Source organism: Myodes glareolus, chromosome 14, assembly GCF_982192425.1.
Source record: "Myodes glareolus chromosome 14, mMyoGla1.1, whole genome shotgun sequence".
In the NCBI taxonomy this organism is placed as follows: domain Eukaryota; kingdom Metazoa; phylum Chordata; class Mammalia; order Rodentia; family Cricetidae; genus Myodes; species Myodes glareolus.
The window spans coordinates 51,306,714-51,319,352 of NC_142039.1; the positions used below are offsets into that span (position 1 = coordinate 51,306,714).

At 38.3% G+C, this 12,639-nt stretch overlaps 1 protein-coding gene across 12 annotated transcripts in view; it reads left to right on the top strand.

Annotated features, from left to right (window-relative positions):
* Prp4k (pre-mRNA processing factor kinase PRP4K) overlaps positions 1–12,639 on the top strand; it is a 33,808-nt gene that overhangs the window by 11,444 nt on the left and 9,725 nt on the right. For all 12 annotated transcript variants that reach the window (XR_015005137.2, XR_015005127.2, XR_015005128.2 and 9 more), the window contains exons 4-11: positions 1,997–2,152; positions 3,464–3,545; positions 5,265–5,475; positions 6,982–7,055; positions 8,533–8,623; positions 9,205–9,352; positions 10,553–10,690; positions 11,322–11,475. Coding sequence is in view for 1 of the 12 variants with exons in the window: in XM_085699354.2 (XP_085555480.1) it covers positions 1,997–2,152; positions 3,464–3,545; positions 5,265–5,475; positions 6,982–7,055; positions 8,533–8,623; positions 9,205–9,352; positions 10,553–10,690; positions 11,322–11,475 (1,054 nt within the window). In the remaining 11 variants the exon portion in view is untranslated. The remainder of the gene's footprint in view (positions 1–1,996; positions 2,153–3,463; positions 3,546–5,264; positions 5,476–6,981; positions 7,056–8,532; positions 8,624–9,204; positions 9,353–10,552; positions 10,691–11,321; positions 11,476–12,639) is intronic.

Genomic DNA, 12,639 nt, shown 5'->3' on the forward strand with positions numbered 1-12,639 from the left:
TATAACCCTCTCCTTCTTCCCCCTCTCATAAATAAATGAATTGATTAATATTATAAAATTTAAAAAGAAAGCCTTAGGGTCACATTAGACTTATATGTGTTTGTCTTTACTGTACCTAGTGAGCAGTAGTGTGTCTTTAAATTGGTTTTATTAAAACATAGCTAGGCCAGTAGGGTGGGAAGAGGTGCTTGCACAAAGCTTAAGTTTAATCCTCAGATGCTACAGGGTGTCAGATGAGAAGTAGCTCTTGAGAGTTGTTTTTCACTCATGTGCCTGTTAGACATGTACACATGAAGGTGTAATTAATAGAATGTTTAAGACTTCATAAAGTAACACTCTCTGGGATGTATGAAGTTAAGAGGTTTGACAGGCACGCCTAGTCACTACAGTCAAGAGACAGAAGATTCTACCTTTTGGTTATCAGCATCTCCTTTGACTCTAGCTCCTAGCGACCATCTGTGGGTTCTGTCCTTGTAATTTCAACTTAGGTTTTATAGAAACTCTATTTTATGTTCTTTGGGAGTTTATGTAATTAGTAATACAGTTAAAATGCACAGCTGGCATAAACAGTTTAGAGAACAAACGTTGAGACCCAAAGGAAACCTTATTTTTACTATATTAATAAATGTATGGCCAGAGAGATGGCTCAGTGGACATGAACACTCTGCGAGCATGAAATCTACAGGAGAGTTCAAAGTCTCCTGTAGTGATACTTTGTGTATGTTTTAACAAATAAAGCGTGCCTGAAGATCAGAGTGCAGAGCTAAGCCACTAGAGGCCAGGCAGTGGTGGTACACATCTTTAATCCCAGCACTTGGGATCATATGCCTTTAGTTCCAGTACTAGGGAGACAGAGACAGGAGGGCAGTACAGTGTGAGGCTTGGTGGAGACAGCTGAAGTCTGAGGATTGTCCCTGCAGTCAGAGGACGAAGTCTGCAGAGACAGTCTGAGGACAGGATAGCCCCTTTGGTCTGAACATTGGTAGAGGTAAAAGGTCTCCCTAGTGCCTGCCTGCGCTTCTTCTCTGATCATCAGCATTAATCCCTATATCTGATTCTGGGTTTTTATTATTAATACCAGTTAGAATTTGTGCTGCATCCTCATAAACTCAGATAAAAAGCTGAGCATGGCTATGTAAGTGTATGACTCTGGCATTTAGGGGACAGACAGGTAAATCCTGAGTACTGGCAACTCCAGCTAAAAAGGCAAGTTTCTGAGGTCATTGTGAGACTCTGTCTCAAGAATTTAAGATGGAAGAAAATAAAGACATCCTGCTCCCTTTTCTGCATTCTTACACTCTCACCTGCATCTACATAAGATAACATGCACATATATCTGGTATGGACCAGTAATGAGTCACAACTTTGGTGCTGGCAAATATTGAGGCATTGGTAGTATAGCTAAGTGGTAGAGTACTTGACTTGCACACACACTCTCTAGAACAACCAGAGAAACAAGAAACAAATATTTGTTTCCATTGAGCTTAACTCCATATTCATGAGGGGAAAAAGAATAGGACAGGATTTATTAACTATGTTTTAGTTGTTTAAGTTTTTAAGTGAGGGGCCAGAGAGGTTTCTCTAGAGCACTTAGTGCTCTAGCAGAGGACCTGGATTTGGTTCCTAGCAGCCACATGGTGGGTCAGTGTTGTATGTAACTCAAGTTCAGGAGTTCAAATGCCCTTTTCGGGCCTCTGCAGGTATCAGTTGTACACATACATACATTTAGGCCCTCACAAACACAAATCTTTAAACCAAATTTTTAATGACTCTGGGTCAGCTATTCCTAGTCCTCAGAGCCTCCTCCTAAGTGCTGGGATATATGGTGTGCCTCCATGCCTGTATACCTTTCTTCAGTAGATTAGTTTCTGGTGATAGATGGGTTCCCAGAAAAAGAAAGTCTCCCTTTATTCTTCCCTACACATGTATACCCTTCGCTTCCCTTAATTGATACTTTAACAAACACTTATTTGTCCCTTTTTTTTCCTTCAAATAGAGATAGGGGTCGGAGGAGCAGGTCTCGCTTGAGAAGAAGATCTCGGTCACGTGGTGGTCATAGGAGAAGGAGCAGAAGCAAAGTAAAGGAAGATAAATTTAAAGGAAGTCTTTCTGAAGGAATGAAAGTTGAGCAAGAATCTTCATCTGATGATAAGTAAGACTGGAACTACACCCATTTCATATGTATAGGAAATGTACTAGATGATGTAGATGTACAAGAGATCTTTAATTTCTACGTAAGTGACATAAGTGAATCCCTAATTTCATGTGGTCATTTGGTAGGCTCGTGGCATAGATAACACTCTGATTTTAGGGGTTCTGTTTTGTCTAGATTGAGTTGAATGTTGGGCCATCATTTTAATGAGTCTTTTGTTTAGAACAGACAAGTTTAGGGGAAGACTTCTACAAAGTTCAGACTTTTCGATTTGTCAGATGTTATGTGGTTTTCAGTTGGACTAGTTGTTAGTATGTCTGTTAGAATGAGATAAACACTTCAGTGGTGTTTCTCAAGTGTTAGAAATGTTTTCAAGTTTCTATAAGCACTATCTCCAAATCAAAGCTAATTTAGTTGGGTATTTCTCACTAGCACTTCTTGCCCCCTTGGAGACATTTTGTTGGTGTCTGAAGACATTTGATTGTTATCTTGTATTAGAAGGCCAGGAATACTAGATCTTGCAATACACAGGCAATTTTCACCTCACAAAACAACCCATCCCCCTAAATCAGTAGTGCTTGGGTTAAGAAGCCCCAACTGGTTCTGAGGAAGATGGGAAAGAGAAGAATTCTGCCTAGAGCCTGACACAGTCACAGTGCACTTCTTAGTGTCATGAACTACTCAGCAGACACTAAGCATTCAAAGGACAGCTACGCTTAGGAGGTCCTAAAGTTTGGGGGTACCATTGAAGAACATATGGGTGAACATTCAGAACACGGACATTTGGAATAGTGTGTTGGACATTGAACTTTATTGCCCTTCTGAAAAGAGTCAAGTGTTTGCATGAATACTTTTTTTTTTTTTTTGTGGTTTTTTTGAGACAGGATTTCTCTTTGTGGCCCTGGCTATCCTGGATCTCATTTTGTAGACCAGGATGGCCTTGAACTCAGAGATTTGTCTGCCTCTTCTGGGATTAAAGGTGTGTACCACCACCACTATCCAGAAGACCATGAGCTTTCTGTGATCTAGAAAAAAATAACAGCTTACTTGTTCCAACTTTTCTTTAGAGGTGAGAAAACACAGATCAAAGCAGGAAAAGAACTCTTTTCTATGTTTATGTAGAGATCCTTCTTGTTTTCTACTTTTGGTGCCATGAACAAGGTGAGGATAAAGTTTGCTAGGCTTCCATCAGGCAGCTGAGAGTTGGACCAGCAGTGATGACTCAGACTGTGGCTCTATTTTTAATTTTTAAATGTTTGAGTGAACAGTTTGGGAATCTGCAAAAGTGTATGAAAACATTTTTTTTTTAAGCCTTGAAGATTTTGATGTAGAGGAAGAAGATGAAGAGGCTCTAATAGAACAGAGGAGGATACAGAGGCAGGCGATTGTACAGGTATGTGATGTGTAAATGAATGTTTTCTGTTCTAGGAGTCACTTCCTGGTTACTGCATAGAGGCTTATATTAATTGTAAATGCTCAGCCAGTAGCTCAGGCTTGTTACTAGCTTACTTTTACACTTAAATTAACCCATAATTCTTACCTATGTTTAGCCATGTGGCATGGTAACTTTTCTCAGTATGGCACTCTCATTTTGCTTCTCTGCATTTGCTGGTGACTCCTGACTCCATCCTTCATCTTCCCAGAATTCTCCTAGTCTGGTTCTGGTGCTCAATCTTTTCCGGCCCAGCTATTGGCCAGTCTGCTTTTTATTAGCAAATGAGAGTAATACATATTCACGATGTAGGAAAAGACTGTTCCACAGCAGTGGTGTTCCTTCTAGTGCCTGGTACTCAGAGGAAAAAAGATTTCTAGGTTGAGCATAGAAGGGGAGTAGTGACAGTAACCAAATCACTAGAAGAGCGTCCACATTTGTGACACTTGGATTTCTTTAGTTACTAGTGCTGACTGTTTGGTTTTACGTAGAATTGTAATATATGTAAAACATGAGAATTTGAAGTATTCTTTTTTCTTTTTAACAAGCATGAAAATTCTTATGGATAAATTGTAAATTTATTTAGCAAAATCAATGATCTGTTACTATACAGAAAGCACTTTAGTATCTAAAAAGATAATGGCAAGGTTTATAATTGAAAAATTTATATTTTTGCACTTACGTGTGTGTACTTGTATACGCATCATGGCATGAGTATGGTGTATGGTGGTGCTGTGGATAATTTGGAAAGACTTGGATCTGTGTGTGTGTGTGTGTGCGTGCGCGTGCGTTCTGGATTGAACTTCAGTTGCTAGGCTTGGTGGCAATTAACTTTTACCCATTGTGCCTTAGTTGCCAGCCCATAATTGGGCTTTATATGAAAGTTGAATATGAAAGGCATTCTATTCAGGTCTTAGCAGTCACAAAGTAATAAAATTTGCTGCTTTGAAAGGCAAACCACATGTCTTTTGTGGTCCTGAGACAAAATCCTGGTACAACTTTTGGGGCCGTTGAGGACAACAATCCTCATAAAATGTCTCAGAGGACAAAGACAAGAGCAGCCGTGGCAGCTTACCTGCTCACATGTAGCAAACAGTAAGTCAGGAAGCCAAGAAAAGAATCAATTGCAGAGGAAGCAAGATAGACCTGGAAAGTTTTTAATGGCATTCTGGTAAAGTCTTTATTAAGCCGATACCCCTGAAAACTTGTTTGAGCCTGTTTTGCTCCTGGTCAGATTCAAGATCCCTTATCTGCAACCCTTGCTGGATGAGATTCAAAACTTAGACATTTTTGAATGTTAAACAGTATTATGGGGCGTATCTGTGTACATCACTTAGAGCCATCTGAGGAATCTAAAATAGATCCTGTGATCAGCACATTAATATTTCTAAAATGGGGCACATGAATAGTCAAACCAGTGGGTAAAGGGCAATGAAAAAATAGAAATTCATATAGTCAGGTCAGGTTTACCACCTGGTGAATGTACTCCAAACACAAATACTTTTCAGACTTGGTGAAATTTGGAATTTTGAAGGATTGTGCACCTGATGCAAGCCAGGTCTGGATGCCTTTGTTGTTTTAGCATTTGCATAACTCCCAGTGTCTTAATGCAGCAACTTTTGAAAGTCATATATTTAGATAATTTGTTTTATGAAGCTCATGTATTTATTGTTATTACAGAAATATAAATATCTTGCTGAAGATAGCAATATATCTGTGCCATCCGAGCCGAGCAGCCCCCAGAGCAGCACGCGGTCACGATCTCCTTCTCCAGATGACATCTTGGAGCGGGTAGCTGCTGATGTAAAAGAATATGAGCGAGAGAACGTCGACACCTTTGAGGCCTCAGTAAAAGCCAAGCATAACCTAATGACGGTTGAACAAAATAATGGTGAGTTAGAGTGTCTTAATGATGCTTTTCTCTGGTTTTAGCTGTGTAACCTTATGGTTAGATTTGAGGGATATTAAAAGGGAGTAGGAATACTGTGCTTACATGCTTTTTAGCTTATTTTGTGTATATGTGTGTCTGTATGGTAGGGATTTCATGTGCAGGCCAGGGGACAACACCAGGTTTTATTTCTCCGGCCTCATTCATCTTTTCTTGAGACAGATCCCCTACTGTCTTGGAGCTTGCTGAGTAGGCCAGGCTGGCTCACCAGGGCATCCACCTGTGTTTGTCTTCCTAGTGTTGGGATCACAAGTGCAGCTATGATGCCCTGCTTTTTTATACAGGCTCTGGCAAAACAAGGACTCCATTGATTCTCATTTCTTGTTAAGGGTGTCTGTGTTTTATTCAGTCATCTCACAGATGTGTGTGGATTATGTCCAGTTGTGACTACCCATTGGATACTAATTTAGTAACGTTGTATATCAGGTTGCTTTCAGTACTAATCCACAGAGTTTTGGAATAGTTTCCTAGAAAGCCAATGTGTAAGAAGTAAAAAAGTTTGATTAATACTACTGATTTTTCTGCTGACTTAGGTTTTAGTTTCTATTTTCATTTCTCAAGTATTAATGTGGTTCGTGGATCAGGAGTGGATTCTTTGTGTGTACTTTTGCTGTATATTGTCAGATTCTCTTCTTTCAAGTTATGTCATGTTGCTATTCCATAAACAACACCTAGGTACTTACTTAGCCAAAGTCTTATTAATATAGTATTGTCTTCTTTTAGCCACTGTCTTTTATAAGCATTTGTACTTAATGGTAATTTTAATTTGTGTTTCCCTTACTGTGAGTTGGGTGTGTGTTCACTTGTTGAAAACCGTTGTATTTCTTATTGCTTGTGTAGTTTTCTAAATGGGTAGTAGATATTTTAGGAGCAAATTATAAACAGATGGATACTGATCTATTTCTGTCCAAAGGAGGAGATTAACCCTTTGATGTATTTAAATAAGATTTTAAGGGTAACTACATTTTAATCCAAGATTATTATGTAGTAGCTGTTACCTTATTTATTTAAACTGACAGTGGCTAAAGTTGATGTTTGATGGGCGTGGTCGATCAGTAGTTAAAAATTAACCAGACTAACTTAATATAAAAGATTTAGCTTTAATAAACAGAAGAAAGGGAACTTACAAAACCTGGGTTCCAGCGATCCAGAAGCGCAGGTTACAAAAAAGGGCAGAGCCAAGCACACCTGGACTTTTATTTGTTTTGTGTGGCCCCAGGGGGGACACACCCTAAGCAGAATGTGATTGGCTGAAGTTCCCCATCAGATGTTAGTCTTTCTGACGTGTACTTGTCGATTTTTATATCAAGTATTATGAGATGCTTTTCATTTACTGGTTAAAAGTCAGTGTGAAAAAGGAAAAGATTTGATTAATACTACTGATTTTTCTGTTGACTTAGATTTTAATTTGTTTTTATTTCTCAAGTATTAATGTATGTTTCATTTAAGGTTCATCTCAGAAGAAGCTTTTGGCACCTGATATGTTTACAGAATCTGATGATATGTTTGCTGCTTATTTTGATGTGAGTAATTTTAAGTCAGTACTTAGGAATAATTCTGTTTAACTATTGCATATGAGCAGTTACAGAGAGAAATGAGGTTCTCATTGACAAAGTAAGAAAACATCTGAACAGGCTATGTGAATAGCATTTCAAAACCAAAGTGTACTAATTTTGTACCTCCCCCAGGCCTAAACTATTAGAGTTGTTAAAAGGTGTACAAGAGAAAAATTAGAGAACTTTACCAGAGTTCTCTATCCAGAAGTACTTGTCTGCATGTATGTACATACCCCACCTCAACACATGAACAGGAATATATGCATGTGTTAGATACCATGAGGAGTTAGTTAACTGACCTTAGTCACTAGTTGGTTGTGTGTGTGAGTTTGTTTTTGTTTTGCTGTAATGTTTAACAGAGCCATTTTATTGAAAGTCTTGACTACAAATACAGCTGAAGGACTGGGGCCAATTTCAGTTTATATTTAAAGGATCATAAGAAATTCAAGGCCTTAGTGAGAAGAAATAGGGAGGATATAACAGGATATAAAAAATTAGGTAGAATAAACATTATATGAGACCCTGAAGACATGATTGGAGTAAGTAATTTGCAGTGTATCACATGAACCTCAATGGGCACACTGGAAGAACATGAGATGAATATTGTCCTCATTGAACTATCAGCACCGATCATTTGCCTAGATGATACTTTGTGTTCCCATTCTATTACTATAATGAAATACCTGGACAATTAATCGTGAAGAGAAAAGATTTATTTGGCTTCCGATCTGTAATCAGCTGGCAGCACGTCATGGCAGAAGTAGATGGCAATAAAACTGCTCATGGTCAAGAAGGGGAAGAATACGAGAAGGATTTTGTGTCTCAAAATCTTTGAACTTCTTCTAGGTGATGGCTCTTTAAAAGATTCCACTGCCTTCTGGTAGTGCCACTTGGGAAACCAAAGCCTTTGTCACAAAGACTTGGGAGTGTGGATTGGGGTGTCTAATAACCAAACTATGACATCATTGCAGGACCTTCTGGGTACCATGGAGAATAATATGGAAGAGGGTTCTTCAGAAATACTAGATAGATGTTGTTATTTTTAATTTTCCACACAGACTCAACCTAGAGCAGCCATTGAATGCTATTTCATGCCCGTGTGGTAAGGGTACAAATGTCTCTGGACAAGGAGGCAGAGAAAGAAATGATGGGGGTCAGTAGGCAATGTTGGACACTGTGATAGTTGATAAGTTATGTAGGGCTTACTCCAGTCTGTCTCACCAGCTAAAGGAAACCAGATCTGATTTTTAATTTTTGTTGTCATTTTTAGTGCAATAATCATACAAGGAAACTTCTGGAAATCTTGAATGTTTTTCCTGTTATTAAGATATAAGACATTTGGTAATTATATTCTAGCTACCTAATGAAATGTTAGTTTTGCCATTTTTTGTTACTAAGGTTTGCAGTCACTCAGCAAGCACTCATGTTGCCTCCCTCATTTCAGAGTGCTCGTCTCCGTGCTGCTGGCATCGGGAAAGATTTCAAAGAGAATCCTAACCTTAGAGATAATTGGACAGATGCAGAAGGCTATTATCGTAAGTTTGCATTTCTCATCAGCTTTGAAATTCATTGTGCAGTTCCATAAAAGCACACTGTTTAGTGTAATCACACATTGTTCAGGTCTCAGTAGAAAAGTGTGGCACAACTAGTCGTGGCTTAATGAAGTTTTGTTATATTCCAGTCAGCAGCCCAGAAGAAGCATTACATGTTAATTAAAGCAAAGCTAAGTTTGTGTGTAGATAATTTCAGCCGTGAGTGAATCCTTTAGAGGAGAGGTCTATCACGTGATCATCTTTCCATTGTAAGTCAAGAGAGCAGCATGCAGAGGAACTCAGTTGCCAGTCACGGTGTTTGTCATGCAGTGTTACAGCTGAAGACACTTCAGTGAGCATGTTTATAAAGTTGCCAGCATTTGATGGGAACTCTTAGAATTGTCTGAAATAGGCATGCAACTTCTTTCACATTTTGAAAAGATGACCAACCAACAGAGACCGTGACTGATTTTCCATTGTGTATTGGAAGCAGTGGAGATTTGATCCAATTTTTAAATAACTTCAATGTGTTAATAACTTTCTGATTTTTGTTTTTATAATCAAACTTTTAAATTTGGTTTTAGGTGTGAACATTGGGGAAGTCCTAGATAAGCGTTATAATGTGTATGGCTACACTGGGCAGGGTGTGTTTAGCAATGTTGTACGTGCCAGGGATAATGCAAGAGCCAATCAGGAAGTGGCTGTAAAGATCATCAGAAACAATGAACTCATGTAAGTAACTGAACCTAAAACAACAGCAAAACACCCAAACATTAATCTTTGGGGGGGAAAATGAAATTTATGTCCTGGCAATGTGGAAGGGATGCATGGGCAACCCATATATGGCGGTTCTGTTTAACTTGTCAATCAATATTGGGTTTCATGGTCTAAGTTGATGAGGATGACTAACCAGGCAGGTCTCTTGCTCAAGAGGGCATTAGATGAAGCCACCATGTCATTGCTAAGAATTGAACTCAGGACCTTTGGAAGAGCAGACAGTGCTCTTAACTGCTGAGCTGTCTCTCCAGCCCATGAATCTTAGTTAAATAAAATTTTTAGAAGAGATTTTTTTTTTTTACTGTAGATTTTAATTTACAGGCATATCTTACATGTGACGGTCTAGAACCATAGATTATGTTGAACTCATTTCAGTACCTCCTCTGTACCAATATGTCCTTAGTTCTCCTGCCTTACCTAATGCCATGTTCTATTGTGACAACCTTAATCTAGAAGGAAGATATCAAAAGAATATTTATTGCTTCTGACAGGAATTGTCTTTGATCTTTTGACTTTTTTCTTTCATGAGCATAAGTAATTGCTGTACCCATATATTTAAATTTGTACCACACACTGAACTGATAATAGAACCAGATTTTCACTGGCTTTTAAATGTTAGAAGTCTTAGAGATTTTTATTCAAGTCTTTGATTAAGCTTAGAAAGATGTGTTTGGTTTGGAGGGTCTGACCTGTACTATAGACACTTAAGATGTACCTTATGACAGTTTATCGTCAGATTTTCATTAGCAAAGTTATATTTAGGAAGACATGCCCAGTAGTTTTAGGAAGACATGGCCAATAGTTATATTCTTAGAAGAACCAAAATAATTATATCAAGGTATTTTGAGATTTTTTTTTTAAGTTTTTATCTTATGTGCACTGGTGTTTTGCCTGCATTTTTGTCTGTATGAGGTGCCAGATCCCTTGGAGCTGGATCACAGACAGTAAGTTGCCATGTGGCTGTGAACCTGGTCCCCTGTAAGAACAGCCAGAGCTCTTAACCACTGACCCATTTCTCCAGCCCCAAGATTTAAAAAAAAATTACTAAGTTAAATGTAACACTTAGTGTTACGTGTGTTACAAATGGCATATCAGGCTGTATCTAAAAGATGTTACTCCTAAGTTCTTGTATCCTAATTTTCTTTTTCATTGCAGGCAAAAGACTGGTTTAAAAGAACTAGAATTCTTGAAAAAACTTAATGATGCCGATCCTGATGACAAATTTCATTGCCTGCGCCTCTTCAGACACTTTTACCATAAGCAGCATCTCTGTCTTGTATTCGAGCCTCTCAGGTAAAGTGTCAAGCTGAGCAGTCAAGTGCACATGTAGTTATCTGCCTACCAGCCTCACTCATCCTGGGTAAATGCAGGGGAGATTTCGGGACTGCTTAGGGTTTTCCTGCTGGCTCTTTTCGTTAACCATATTTTCCTGAAAATCATCAGTGTGTAAAACATGAACTTATTGCTGTATCGTGTAGCAGACACTAAGTAACTTCAGGTACCCTGCAGGTCAGCAGTAATGTGGCTTCCAAGTTGTGTTTTCAAGGGGGCCTTTCTTGAGTAAAGGAGGAATTACTATGTAGTATCTCTTCCATTATTTGGAAAATCGAACTCAGCTGGGAAGCTGTACTATGGATATATTGTTATTCTCTCAAATAATTTAGCAAACATTGTTGATAAACTTTCTTAAACAATTACATAAATTGTATTTTGCACTTCATTCTTTTTATTTTTTTTAAATAAAACAAAAACAAATTCTTTTTCATTTTACATACCAATTCCAGTTCCCACTCCCTCATTTCCCCCCATTTCCTTTACCTTTCCCCCATCCCATTCAATTCTTTTTTTTTATGCTTGAGAATGTTTTTGCCTTTTGTATTTGATTTTTGACCCCATATTTTTTTTTTATTTTCTCTCCTTAAAGTATGAATTTGCGAGAGGTATTGAAAAAGTACGGTAAGGATGTCGGTCTCCATATTAAAGCTGTGAGATCCTACAGTCAGCAGTTGTTCCTGGCGTTGAAACTCCTTAAAAGGTGCAACATCCTACATGCAGATATCAAGCCAGACAATATTCTGGTAAGTCAAACAGCTAGGTCAGTTTTGGTGCATGTCCACATCTCTTCCTGCTAATAACAGGACTACTGTTATGCTGCAGAATAACATTTAAACAGTATAATTCTTTGTATTAATAGCCCATTTTTACCTAATTTGCCAAAATTTATCTTTTTTGAAATTGAACCATGAATTTCATAGAAAACTCTTGAGGGAAGAGGAAATGAATCGTCCCTTTTTAAAAATTTGTTGATGGATTTATAGTGTGCAGTGGTTCTAAGAATGATGGCAGTAATTTCCTTGACTAGCTGAAGACGACTGTGCAATGTTGCTGTGTTGAAGTGTGCTCTGATCTTCTGAACACTAAAGAAATTGCTCTCTACTGAGCAGCTATTTGGAGTTCAATTTTTAAGGTGGATGTTTGGTTTTGTTTCCCCAACTTCCCAAATCTCATGCTGAGCTTACAGGCACATCCTACCACATTTGGTTCCTGTCTTTTATTTTTTTATTGCCTTTGAAGCTGACTTCTGGGAACCCAAGCAGTGAGGCTCAGCTCCAGCTAGGTGTTATTGTTGAAAGGTCTTTCTTTGAAGTCATAACATCTCATATTAATGATTTCTACTGTAGTACAATCAGATTTCACAGTGATTGTGCTGATTTTGCAATCTGGAGACAGTGTCATCATGGTGATAGCATTAATGCGCAGGCACACCCCTGCCTTTCTTCCCCTTTCTGTAGCAGTCAGAGTTTGAATCATATTTACAACTTGGTGAATTGCTTCATTATTTGCCAGTGATATGATCTATAACATGTGTTTTCTTTTGTAATTTTCCCCCCTTTAATTCTTACTTTATGAATATAAGTGTTTACCTGCATGTATGTACACATACTAGGTGAGTGCAGTGCTCACAGAGGGCCGAAGAAGGTGTCGCATTCCCTAGGACTGACATAATAGACAGTTGTGGGCACCATGCATGTTCAAGGAGTCAACCTCTCTCTGGAAGTGAAAGTCAGTGCTCTGAACAGCTGGACTATCTCTCTAGCCTTAGCACCCCCAGATTTTCATTGTTTTGTATTGCATTGTTTTATTTTTGTTTGTTTTGTATTGCATGCTTTTTTTTTAGTTCCTTCTAGAATAATGCCATAGAGGAAAAACCATATATGTAAGGTTTTCTTTATTGAGATCAT